We start from the raw sequence: 13,043 nt of genomic DNA, 5'->3' as shown, positions 1-13,043 counted from the left end.
ATGGCCAGCCCCCCTGCGGGTTGATTTCTTGCTTTCTATCTCTCTGTCTCTCTCTGTCTTTCTGGTGAGTGCACGCACCCTATAGCAAAAACTCCCCCCCCCAAAATATATATATAAATGAAACTCCTCTGAAATTTCCAGTGAAATTTTAACCTATAGATCAATTCTGGGAGAGATGATAACTTTAAAATATGCATCTTCTTATTTAAAGATGTTATCTCTTTTTATTTATTTATTTATTTATTTATTTTTGACTTGCGGTATGTGAGCTCACTGGAGAGAGAGAGAGAGAGAGAGAAACAGACACAGTGAACGGAAAAGTGAGAAATCACCACCCAGGACGGATGGCCATGCTGCAATCCCTTATCTTCCATTCTCCTCCCAGGATCTTGGGCACGCAGGCACATGCGCCCAGCCTGAATTTCAAGCCACTGGGTCTGGGACTCGAACCATGATTGGCCATGTGGGAGTCCAGAGATGCTGCACCATCTGCTGGCTTCAAAGATGTTCTCTCTTTTTCTATATTGGTTTTATTTAGCATTTTCAATAACGTTTCATAATGTTCTTATGATTTAAGATTTGGAAAATATTTACAAATTTTGGGAACCAGTAGTTAGCGTAATGGCTATATCGCTGGACTCCCACGTAGTCGACCGCGGTTCGTGTCCCGGACCCAGTGGCTTAAAACTCACGCCGGGCACGTGTGCGTGCATGCCCAAGATACCGAGAGGAGAATGGAGGAGAAGGGATTGCGGCGTGACCATCCCCCCTGGGGGGTGATTTCTCACTTTCCGTCTCTATGTCTCTCTCTGTATCTCTCTATGTCTCTCTCTGTTTGTCTCTCTATGTCTCTCTCTGTCTCTCTGTGTCTCTCTCTATGTATCTCTCTATGTCTCTCTCTGTCTGGCGAGTGCACACGCCCTATAGCGAAAACCTCTCCCCCCAAAAAAATTGACAAATTTTTATTGAACTTATTCTTAGCTAACTTATTTATACAATTTTGAATAGTATCTTTGTTTTCCTGTCTTTGCTGATGTTTATAAATGCACTTTATTTTGTTTATTAATTTTATATTATATCACATGATTATGACTATGTTGTAAATTGAAATAATTTATCTGTATTTTCATGTAAGTTTTCAGCATATATCATTATATTACCTGTGAACAATGAGTATGATATTTTTTCCTTTCTAAAAGTCACAATTCTCTTTTTTAAATTGTAATGGCTAATGCTATAGTATAAGTTCCTTATTTTAAATGACATATCATTACTTATGTGCTGTAGGTATTTTTATATTATCTGTTTGAGGTTTCCCTTTCCTTTTATTATTATTATTTTCTTTTTTCTTTGGAGAGGTTTTTTGCTATAGGGCACGTGCGCTCGCCAGAAAGACAAAGAGAGACAGAGAGACAGAAAGCGAGAAATCGCCCCCCAGGGTGGACAGCCACGCCGCAATCCCTTCTCCTCCATTCTCCTCTCGGGATCTTGGGCATGCATACACACGCACCTGGCATGAGTTTAAACCACCGGGTCCGGGACTTGAACCGCGATCAGCTACATGGGAGTCTAGCAACATAGCCATTATGCCAACTGCTGGTCCCCAAGGTTTTCCTGTTCATAAATATTTTAATAAGCTTTCTTCTATTATTGGATGCCTAAGTTTTAAATAAGTGGGTGTTTAAATTTCTTCATATTTTATTTATAGCTTTTTAGAAAATTATAGTTTCTTCTATAATTAATTAAGGTAATAATTAGTATACATTCCAGTGCTGACCTAACTTTGCATTCCAGGATAAATTCACTTTAATTATTATGTGTTATGGTATTTATATCCTTTGGTTTGGATTTACAAAGTGTATGATAGGCTTTTATATTTTTGTTTCTGAGTGAACTATGTCAATACGTTTACTTTTTCACACTTTTCTTTGTTTTTACATCAAAATGATATATTATTATAAAACCGAGTTTAATATTTTCTCTTCTGTTTTCTGGAAGACTTAGTATAAGACCGTTTTTTCTCAAATGTTTAGTAGACTTTGTATGTAAAACAAGATAGTCCTGGTGTCTTTGTGGAAAGATTTAAAAATACGAATTCTATTTCTTTTGTGGTTATTTGCATAAGTTGTCAGATGGTGTATTTCTCCTTGAGTTAGATTTTGATTTTTCTATGATTTTTTTTAACTTTTGTCACACTGAAATAGCAGAAAGTTATTCAGAATAGTCTTTTATATTTCTGCTGCTTATTTAGCCCTGCCTCTTATCATTTCCTGGACTGATTGAGCCATCTCTCTTCCTGCGTGTTGCCAGAAGTTGATCTCTATTAACTGATGAGCTTTGAAACACAGGACTTTAGCTCTGTTATTCCACACTACTAATCGTTTTACTTCTGTTACTCCTCTAGATTTCCAAACTTCTGTACCTCTAGTCTATGCTGAAATAAATCTAATAACTAAAATAATTTACTGATGTTTCATTTCTGATATGAAAACTCATTTTGACTCCGAAAACATTTCACACATAATGATACATTACGGTCTTATTAGCATCTAAATCTAAAATTGTTGTAATTACCAACAATATTTTAAGTGAACTCTTCAGTTATTTTATTTTTTTAAGAGAGTTTTTTGATACAAGCCATGTATGCTCACCAGAGACACATACAGTGACAGAGAGAGAGGGAGTGTGAGAAACCACTCCCCAGGGGCAATGGCCACACCACAATCCCTTCTCCATTCTCCTCTCAGGATTTGGGGCATGCACGCACATGCACCCAGCCTGAGTTCATGCTGCTGGGTCTGGGACTCAAACCCAGTAGACTATGTGGGAGTCCAGTGCCTTAACCACTATGCCACCTGTTGGCCCCCCCTTCAGTTATTTTAAGTGTGTTTTTATATTTTTTGAAAATAGAAAATTTCAAAATTCTCTTCTTATTGTCACTTAGCTTAAACATATCGTGTTTAGAAAACATGATTTGAATGACAACAATGCCTTGAAATTTTCTGAAAACCATTCTATGTACTCATATCTGGTGAAAGTTTGTAAATGTTCAATATGTGCTTTGAAATAAATTTTGGGGGAATGCAATTTTAACTACCATGCCGCCTGCTAGTCCCGGGGAATACAATTTTAAAAATATGTTTTTAAAAACTATTTATTTTATTTTATTTATTATTTTATTTTTTAACTTGCTATAGTCATCAGAGAGAAATAGAGAGAGGGAAAGTGAGGAAGCAAGCCACCAGGTTTGGGACTTAAACCACAGTCAGCCATGTGGGAGTCCAGAGCCCTAACCACTATTCCACCTGCTGGCCCTAGGGAATAAATTTTTTAAAAATGTCTATTAGATCAGTTTTATTAATTTGTAATTCAAATATTCTATATTCTTACTAATTTTGTCCTCTTATCTAATTAGCTTTGCAATGTATGGTATGGACTTTTTCTTTATATTTCTATTGACATTTGTCATATATTTTTTAAAGATATATCATAAGTTGTCTATATATTTAAAATTTTGATATTTTCCTGGTGACTTAACTTTTTATATTTATGAAATAACTCTATTTCTACCAATAAGTTTTTCATAAACTTTGTTTTTACTTTTTAGACATTAATATATCTGTTATAGTTTCCATTATATTTACCTGATGTGTCTTTTTGTACTTTTTAATTTTCAGTAAGTAGTTCATATATTTTTATATTTTCTTGTATGAATTACAACATTTCAAGTTTTAAAATCCAATCTAATTTTCTTTTTTAAATAAATGATTATTTAGGGGCCAGCAGGTGGCATGGTGGTTAAGGGCGCTGGACTCCCACAAGGCTGACCACGGTTCAAGTGTCGGATCTGGTGGCTTGCTTTCTTACTTTCCCTCTCTCACTCTCTCTCTGTGTCTTTCTGGTCAAATTAAAAAATAAAATGAATGAATAAATAAAATTAAATAAATAATTCTTTTTAAAAAAATGATTATTTATTTGGGACCATATGGTCGAATGCAGTTCGAGTCTGAGAGCTGGAGGCTTGAAACTCACTCACTTGTGTGTGTGCTCAAAATCCCAAGAGGAGAATGGAGAAGGGATTATAGCATGACCATCCCCCGAGGGGGTGATTTCTCACTGTCTGTCTCTTTGTCTTGCTCTGTCTTTCGGGTGAGTACATGTTCCTTATAGCAAAAATCTCTCTAAAAATTATTATTATTATTATTTATTTCATTTCATTTATTTATCATTATTATTTTTAAATTTTTGCTATAGGGCACGTGTGCTCACAAGAGAGAGACAGAGAAGGGAGGGACAATGAGAAAACAAGTCATGAGGTACAGGTCTCAAACTGCAGTTGGCCATGTGGGAGTCAAGCACCTTAATCATCACCCCATCTACTGGCCCCAACCTGACGTTCTTTGTCTTTTAACTGGTAAATTAATTTGTGTGTGTGTGTGAGATTTGTTGCTCTAGGATGAAAAGACAGAGAGATAAAGAAACAGAAAGCAAGAAATCACCCTCTGGCGGCATGGCCAGGCTGCAATCCTTTCTCCTCCATTCTCCCCTAGGGACTTGCCTGGTGTGATTTTTAAGATGTCGTGTCCAGAACTCGAACCGTGGTTAACAACGTGGGAATGCAATGCCTTAACCACTATGCCACTTGTTGGCCCCTGGTTTTTATTTTTTACATTGATTGTGTTTGCTGACATACTCCAGGTAAGACTAATTATTCAACTACTGTTTTAAAATCCTTTCTGAAGTTATCTGTATTTTAACTCTATTTTGTTTCATAGAAGAAAGATGCCTTTTAAAAAATGGGTAAGCAATAATTTTTCGCTCCCTCTGAGTTGCCCGAGCATCCACCTTCCCCTCTTCTCTCTCTCCCACAACTCACCTCTTACGCATACTCTGGATTCCACCTCTTGGCTCTGGTCAGAGTGTTCGATGGAGCAGGAGATATTCCTAGAATTCTCTTGGATGGTGAGGGAGGTCTCCACGTCAAACAAGCCGTGTCTGTCTGCATTGACCTTGGAGTCTGAGGGTAAGACGGTTCCTCGTGAATCTTTCCACTTCACCTGAGGCCGAGGGAACCACCCTGAGGACTGGCAGAGGAGCTGGACGCCTCCGGGGACATATCCCGTGATGGAAATGAGGGGAACGGAGCCCAGCTCTGAGAGAAAGCAGAGGGATGACAGCGAAGGTTATATCCAAGGCTACGGCGGAGCCGGGTCCATCAAGCCCATAGCCATGACTGTCACTCCTCTCTGTCACTCTCTGTCATTCTCTCGCTTACAGACACACACAGAACATTCCTTGAAGTCCTTTCCTGGTCTTTTCCCCTTTAACCAGCATCTAACAATTACTATAGCAGGGCTCTCCCTGAGCACTAACTATGATGCAAAGAATCTGACAGAACCTCTCCACTGAGGAAGTCACTACATTGGAAGACAGCTGTGAACAAACGTACTCTATTGTGAAAAATGCAACTATGGGCGCACGATCGAGTTAGCACAAAGGAGAGAACAATGAAATTCCAGGAAGTCGTTGCTTTCTGGAGGTGAGGATGAGTGAAGAATAGGGAGAAGCGTCCTAGCACAGGGAGGGTGACCTCAGTATGGTCCCGTGTTATCGCCATCTCTCCACTCAGAACAGAGCTTACCCCCTCTGTGCTGCTCTCTGCCATTCCTCAGGGTCGTGGCCAGCACACTTTTTTTTTTTATTATTTTATTTTTTAGAGAGAGGTTTTTGCTATAGGGTGTGTACTCTTGCCGGAGAGACAGAAAGTGAAAAATCACCCCGCAGGGGGGATGGCCATACCACAATCCCTTCTCCCCCATTCTCCTCTTAGGATCTTGGGCACGCATGTACACGCGCTTGGCGTGAGTTTTGAGCTGCTGTATCCAGGACTCGAAACCACAGTCAACTATGTGGGGGTGCAGCGACATAACCATTATGCCATCTGCTGAGTGAATAAATGAATGAAAGAAAGATGGTGCAAACACTAAGAAAGGGGGTCTGGATATGATCCTACAGACTTGTCTCTCCCTGCTCATCCCTCTAAGTACAATGATAAACTCTGAACAGCATAAGAGGCAACCACAGGTGAGTTTTGAATAGTGGAAAGAGGAAAGTAGAATGACTCAGGACCCAAATGGAGAAACAACAAAGCAGCTACGTTAACCTAGCAACAGCAGGTGGTTAAAGTAGGCTCGCTCCTCACCCACATCACTGACAACACCAGGTAGGCCCAGTGGAGCTGTGAGAGGACTGAGGAGAAACCTCACTGGCAAGAATCGGGGAAATACTTCCTCTGTGGAGCAGAGGTGCCCTCATTTAGGGCACCAGAGTATCTAATCGGGAACATCACCTTTACTCCCACAGGCAGTGCTAACAGGGCTCCGTGGAGCAACAGGGTCACCAATAAACCCAAAGACAGAAAATTAAACAGTCCGGGAACACACCTGCCAAGTCCACTTGGACTGAGGGCTAAATCTAGGCAGAGTGACTTCCTGGTCTGAAAGGGAAAAGTAGCTTAACTATGTTGCACAATCCCCTAATATAATACCCAGAATGTTCATTTCAATACCAAATCATCCCATCACCAAGAACCAGAAAAAAATCAACCTCAAGAAATCCAAACCTAGATATAATACGCTAACTGCTAGTCCCAATAAACCTTTGTAAGTAAAGATAAATATCTTGAGAGCAACGACAGATACAATAACTTACAAATAAAGAAAAATTAATTCAAATGACAAATAATGTCTCATCAGAAACCCTGAAAATCAGAAAGAAGTGGCACAGTATTTTCTTTTAAAGAATTATTTGCTTAATTTTATTTATTATTATCATCTTAAAATTTGACCAGAGTGAGAAAGAAAGCAAGAAAGCAAGCCACCAGGTCTGGGGCTCGAACTATGGTTAAGCCAGCACCTTAATCACCACACCACCTGCTGGCCCTGGCACAGCATTTTGTAAGTGCTGGAAAAAAAGAAAGGAAAAAAGAACTGTCGGGACCAGCAGTTGGCGTAATGGCTATGTCGCTGAACTCCCATGTAGTCAACCGCAGTTTGAGTCCTGGACCCAGTAGCTTAAAACTCACGCCGGGCGCGTGTGCGTGCGTGCCCAAGATCCCAAGAGGAAAATGGAGGAGAAGGGATTGCGGCGTGGCCATCCCCCCAGGAGGTGATTTCTCGCTTTCTGTCTCTCTCTGTCTTTCTGGTGAGTGCACGTGCTCTATAGCAAAAACCTCTCCAGAAAAAAAAAGAAAGAAAAGAAAAAAGAACTGTCAACTGCAAAGAACTGTCAACTGCGAATTCTATATTCAACTAAACTTACCTTCCATAATGAAGAGGAAATCAAGGTGCTCTCAAATAAAGAAAAACTCAAATAACTTGTTGTTAGTCCATCGGGCTTTAAAGAGTGGTTAAAGGGAATGCTTAAACAGAAAGAAATGATGAAAGGAATCTTAACTATCTGCAAGGAAGAGAAAATGATAGAAAAACAAAAGCATGGATAAAAATGTCTTGCTACATTGACTAAGAAGATTCAAATGACAAATAAAAATGGAAGAGGAGACATTATTTATACAAATATAAAGGGTTATAAAAGACTACATGGAGGTCTTTAAAAAGTTCATGGAAGATAAATGTTATGACAAAACTGTGGATTTTAATATTTTTTGCACCAAAATAAACTCGTACTTTAATTTTTTCACTTTTTAAAGTTCCATAATATTACACCAAAAAATTAGACAGCCTAAATGGAGAAGACAAAATCCTAGAAATAAGTAATAATGAGGTACAATCATAAAGAAAGAAAACATCTAGACAGACTTATGACTAGTAAGAAAATTATCAGTAAGCAAAAATTTCCCAAGGACCACTGCTGAATTCTAGCAGAAACACTGAAAGAATACTAATCCTTTTCAAACTCTTCAAAGTAAAAAAAAAAAAAAAAAAAAAAAAAAAAAAAGAGAGAGAGAGAGAGAAAAAGAAAGTTGCATAAAGGAGAATACTTCTTAACTCCTTTCTATGAAAAAGTATTACTGTGATACCAAAGCTAGACATAGACACCACAAGAAAACAAATACACAAATAAAAACAAAACAAAACTACAGATCAATATCACTTATGACTATATGTGCAAAAATTCTAAACAAAGCAGTAGCAAACTCAGTATAACAGGATATTAAAAAGATTGTACATGATAATGACCTGGAATCTACTCCTGGAATGCAAAGATGGTTCAATGTATAAAAAACAGTCAGTGCTGTATATCACATAACAGAATAAAAAGAAAAAGTATATGAGTATCTCAAATGGAGCAGAAACAGCATTTCACAAAATAAACATTCTTTCTTGATGAAAAAAAAAAACATTTAGTAGGGGCCAGCAGGTGGCTGGTGGTTGAGGGCACTGGACTCCCACATGGCTGATCACGGTTCGACTCTCAGACCTGGTGGCTTAAACTCACGCCAGGTGTGTGTGCGTGCGTGCCCAAGATCCTGAGAGGAGAATGGAGGAGAAGGGATTGTGGCGTGGCCATCCACCTGAGGGGTGATTTCTCACTCTCTCTCTTTCTCTCTCTCCCTCTCTCTGTCTTTCTGGCGAGCACACGTGCCCTATAGCAAAAAAAAAAAGATAAACAAAAATTGAAAGAATTCACCAATACTAGACCAGCTCTATAGGAAGTACTGAAGAGAATGTGGTATTAGGATAACTAAAGAGAGACAAACAGAAATAAGAGAACAACAAAAAAAAAATAACTGAGAAAATGACTAACAAAATGACAGGGATAAGTCCTCAAATATTGATAATAACATTGAACGTTAATGGATTAAATTCTCCCATTAAAAGACACAGACTGGCTGAATGGATATAAAAAGAGAAGCCATCTATAACCTGCTTACAAAAAAACACCTTATCGATAAGGACATGCATAGACTGAAAGTGAGGGATTGAAAAACCATATTTCATGCAAATGGAAACCAAAAAAAGGCTGGAGTTGTGATGCTGGTGTCAGACAGAATAGACTTTAAGAACAATAAAAGAAGAGACAAAGAAGGACATTCTGTAGAACTAAAAGGACTTGTTCACCAAGAAGATATTACACTTGTAAATATGTATGCACGCAACAGTAGAGCACCTAAGTACATCAAAGAGAGACTGTTAGATCTCAAGGGAGAGACAGACTGAAACACAATAATTGTAGAGGATCTCAACACCCCACTGACTCCTCTGAACAGATCATCTAGACAAAAATAAATAAATAAATAAATAAAAAGATACAAGATCTAAATGATACCATACATAAAATGGGCTTGACAGACATCTACAAAGTATTTCACCCAACCACGACAAAATATACATTTTTCTCACCTACAAATGGAATATTTTCAAAGATTAACCACATGATAGGGCACAAAACAAAACTTTACAAATTCAAATGTAGAAACTATATCCAGCATCTTTTCTGATCACGATAGAATCGAAACTTAAAGACAACTACAGAAAGAGCCCTCGAAAATATACAAACACAAGGAAACTAAACAATCTGCTCCTGAATGACTTTACAGCTACAGAAGAAATTAAGACTGAAATAGAAAGGTTTATGGATACCAACGATAATGAACAAACAAGTGTTTATAACCTATGGGACACAGCAAAGCAGTCGTAAGAGGGAAGTTCATAGCAATTAGTGCCCACAAGAAGAAAGCAGAAAGGTGGCAATTAAACCATCTAATGACACAACTCAGGGAACTGAAAAATAATTCCAGGAGAAAAGAAATAATAAAGATTTGAGCAGAAATAAATGAAATATAGAATAAAAGAACTATACAGAAATCGAACAAAACCAAAAGCTGATTCTTTGAGAAGATAAAAAATATTGACACACCTTTAGCTAGATTAATCAAGAAGAACCGAGAAAGGGACCAGATAAATTGAATTAGCAAGAAAACAGAAGTTATTACAATGGACATAACAGAAATACAAAATATCATCAGAGAACACTGTGAGTGATTATACACCAATGAACAAGAAAACCTAGGTGAGATGGATAAATTTCTGGACACGTATAGCTTACCAAGATTGAACCAGGAATAAAGTCTTGAATAGACCCATAACAAACAATGAGATTGAATCAGTAATAAATAGTCTCCCAACAAAGAGCTCAGGTCCCAATGGCTTTACTGAATGCTACAAAACTTCTAAAGAACTAACCCAAATTCTCCTCAAACTATTCTAAAGATTTAAAAGGAAGGGACTCTCCCAAATTCATTCTATGAAGCCTCCATCATCCTCATTCCCAAACCAGACAAGGACATGACAAAAAAGGAAAACCAGGCCAATATCCCTGATAAATAAGAATGCAAAAATTCTCAACAAGACATAGCAAATCATATTCAACAACATATTAAAAATATTATATACCATGACCAAATAAGTTTTGTTCCAGGGATGCAAAGATGGTTCAACATATGCAAAACAAGAAATGTAATACATCACATTAACCAAAGGAAAGATAATAACAATGATAATATTAATTGAGGCAGAAAAAGGCACTTGATAAAATACAGCATCCCTTCATGATTAAGACTCAGCAAAATAGGCATAGAAGGGACATTCCTCAACACAATGAAAGCCATCTATGACAAACCCATAGCTAAAATCATACTGAATGGGGAAATGCTGAAAGCTTTTTCACTAAAAACTGGAATGAGACAAGGCCTCCCACTTTCTCCACTCCTTTTTATCATAGCCCTAACAATTCTAGCCAATACAATTGGATAAGAGAGTCAATTAAATGTATCCAAATGGGAAAAGAAGTGAAATTATCTCTACCGAAGATAATATGATGCTATAGATAGAAAATCCAAAAGAATGCACACACACACACACACACTCACACACACAAAACTCCTGGAAGTGATCAATAAATACAGTAAAGTGGTAGGATACAAATCAATATACAAAAATCTATAGCATTTTTATACAGCAACAAGGGACAAACTGAGACAGAATTGAAAAAATTAATCCCATTTACAATAGCCACAAAACCAATAAGATAATCAGAAATAAATCTTACCAAAGATGTCAAAGATCTCGGGAACCAGCAGTTAGCGTAATGGCTATGTCGCTGGACTCCCACGTAGTTGACCGCAGTTCGCATCCCGGACCCAGTGGCTTAAAACTCACGCCGGGCGCGTGTGCGTGCATGCCCAAGATCCCAAGAGGAGAATGGAGGAGAAGGGACTGCAGTGTGACCATCCCCCCTGGGGGGTGATTTCTCGCTTTCTGTCTCTCTGTCTCTCTCTGTCTGTCTGGCGAGCGCACACGCCCTATAGTGAAAAAAAACTCTCAAAAAAAAGAGGAAAACTATGAAACATTTGAAAAAGAAATTAAAAATGATACAAAGTGGAAAAATATCTCATATTCCTGGATTAGAAGAATTAATATAATCAAGATGTCAATCCTACCTAAATTACTCTACAAATTCAGTGCAATTCCAATCAAACTACTACAGATATTCCTCACAGAAACAGAAAAACAATCATAAAATTTGTCTAAAATCATAAAGGTTCCCAAACAATCATAAAATTTGTCTAGAATCATAAAGGTTTCAATAGTAAGTGAATAAAGGAAAAGACTGCTATAAAGAGGGAATAAAGTGGGAGGTATCTCACTTCCTGACATCAAAACATTACGAAGCTGTGATCATTAAAACAGCATGGTATTGGCACAAAAACAAACAAATAAACAAAAAAACAGGCAAACCAATGGGATAGAATTGACAACCCCCAAATAAACCCCAAAACATACAGTCAACAGACCCTTGACAAAGAACACAAAACAATCCAGTGGGAAAAAGAATCTCCTAGGCAAATGGTGCTGGGAGAACTGGATCTCCACCTGCAGAAGAATGAAACTGGACCCTTATCTCTCACCACTAACAAAAATTAACTAAAAATGTATTGAAGATCTAAACATAACCCTCAAACTACAAGAATACTGGTAGAAAACCCAGGAAAAACTCTTAGAGACCTTGGAGTAGGCAAAGACTCCTTGAAGAAGGCCTCCAAAGCAATGGCAGTAGTTCCAAAAATAGACAAATGGGACTATATTAAGCTGAGAAGCTTCTGCACAGAAAAAAAAGAAAGAAAGAAAGAAAGACAGAAAGAAGAAAGAAAGAAAGACAGAAAGAAGAAAGAAAGAAAGACAGAAAGAAGAAAGAAAGAAAGACAGAAAGAAAGAAGAAAGAAAGAAGAAACATAATTAGAGAAGACAACCTTTAGAGTGGGAGAATATATTTGCAAACTATACCTCAGAAAAGGGAATGATAACCAGAATATACAGGGAACTCAAGCAGCTTACCCCCCCACACACACACACAAAATAATCCAATTAAAAGATGGGGAAATAAGCTGAACAGACATCTCTTCAAAAAAGACATATGAACGGCCAAAACGCATGAAAACATGCCTGACATCTCTTATTATAAGGGAAATGCAAATCAAAACCATAATAAGATACCATTTAAAGCCATTCAGAGTGGCTAAAATTTAAAAAATTAAAAATGTAAGTGCTGGTGAGGCTGTGGTGAAAAGGGAACTCTCCGATACTGTTGGTGGGAATGCAAATTAATGCAACTACTGTGGAGAATGGTGTGGAGATTCCTCAGAAATCTACAGATAGAACTACCATACGACCTAGGTATAGTTTGCAAACTACCTCCCTTATCTGAGGTGTAGTTGCGAATATATTCTCCCACTCTAAGGGAATTTCACTCTTTGGTATTTACCCAAAGGGCAGAAAAACCCTCAGTCAGAAAAGTATCTGCATATCCATGTTTATTGAAGCATTATTTACAATTGCTAGGACATGGAATCAACCCAAATGTCCAAAAATAGATGAGTGGATTGAAAAAATGTGGCATATTAGGGCTGGCAGATGGTGTGGTGGTTAAGGTGCTTTTCTCCCACTTGGCTGACCATGGTTCAAGTCCCAGACCTGATGGTTTGCTTTCTCACTTTCTCTTTCTCTCTCTCTCTCTCTCTCTCT

The 13,043-nt window shown here is 37.9% G+C and overlaps 1 protein-coding gene across 1 annotated transcript in view; it reads right to left on the bottom strand.

Moving 5' to 3' along the window:
• LOC102480382 (butyrophilin-like protein 8) overlaps positions 1 to 13,043 on the bottom strand; it is a 23,200-nt gene that overhangs the window by 3,714 nt on the left and 6,443 nt on the right. The window contains exon 3 of the mRNA XM_027771444.1: positions 4,877 to 5,152. Coding sequence (XP_027627245.1) covers positions 4,877 to 5,152 — 276 coding nt within the window. The remainder of the gene's footprint in view (positions 1 to 4,876; positions 5,153 to 13,043) is intronic.

The sequence above is a fragment of the Tupaia chinensis genome, unplaced genomic scaffold, assembly GCF_000334495.1.
Source record: "Tupaia chinensis unplaced genomic scaffold, TupChi_1.0 Scaffold000214_1, whole genome shotgun sequence".
Taxonomy (NCBI): domain Eukaryota; kingdom Metazoa; phylum Chordata; class Mammalia; order Scandentia; family Tupaiidae; genus Tupaia; species Tupaia belangeri.
The sequence above is the reverse complement of the archived record's forward strand: the minus strand, read 5'-3'. Positions and strand labels throughout refer to the sequence as shown.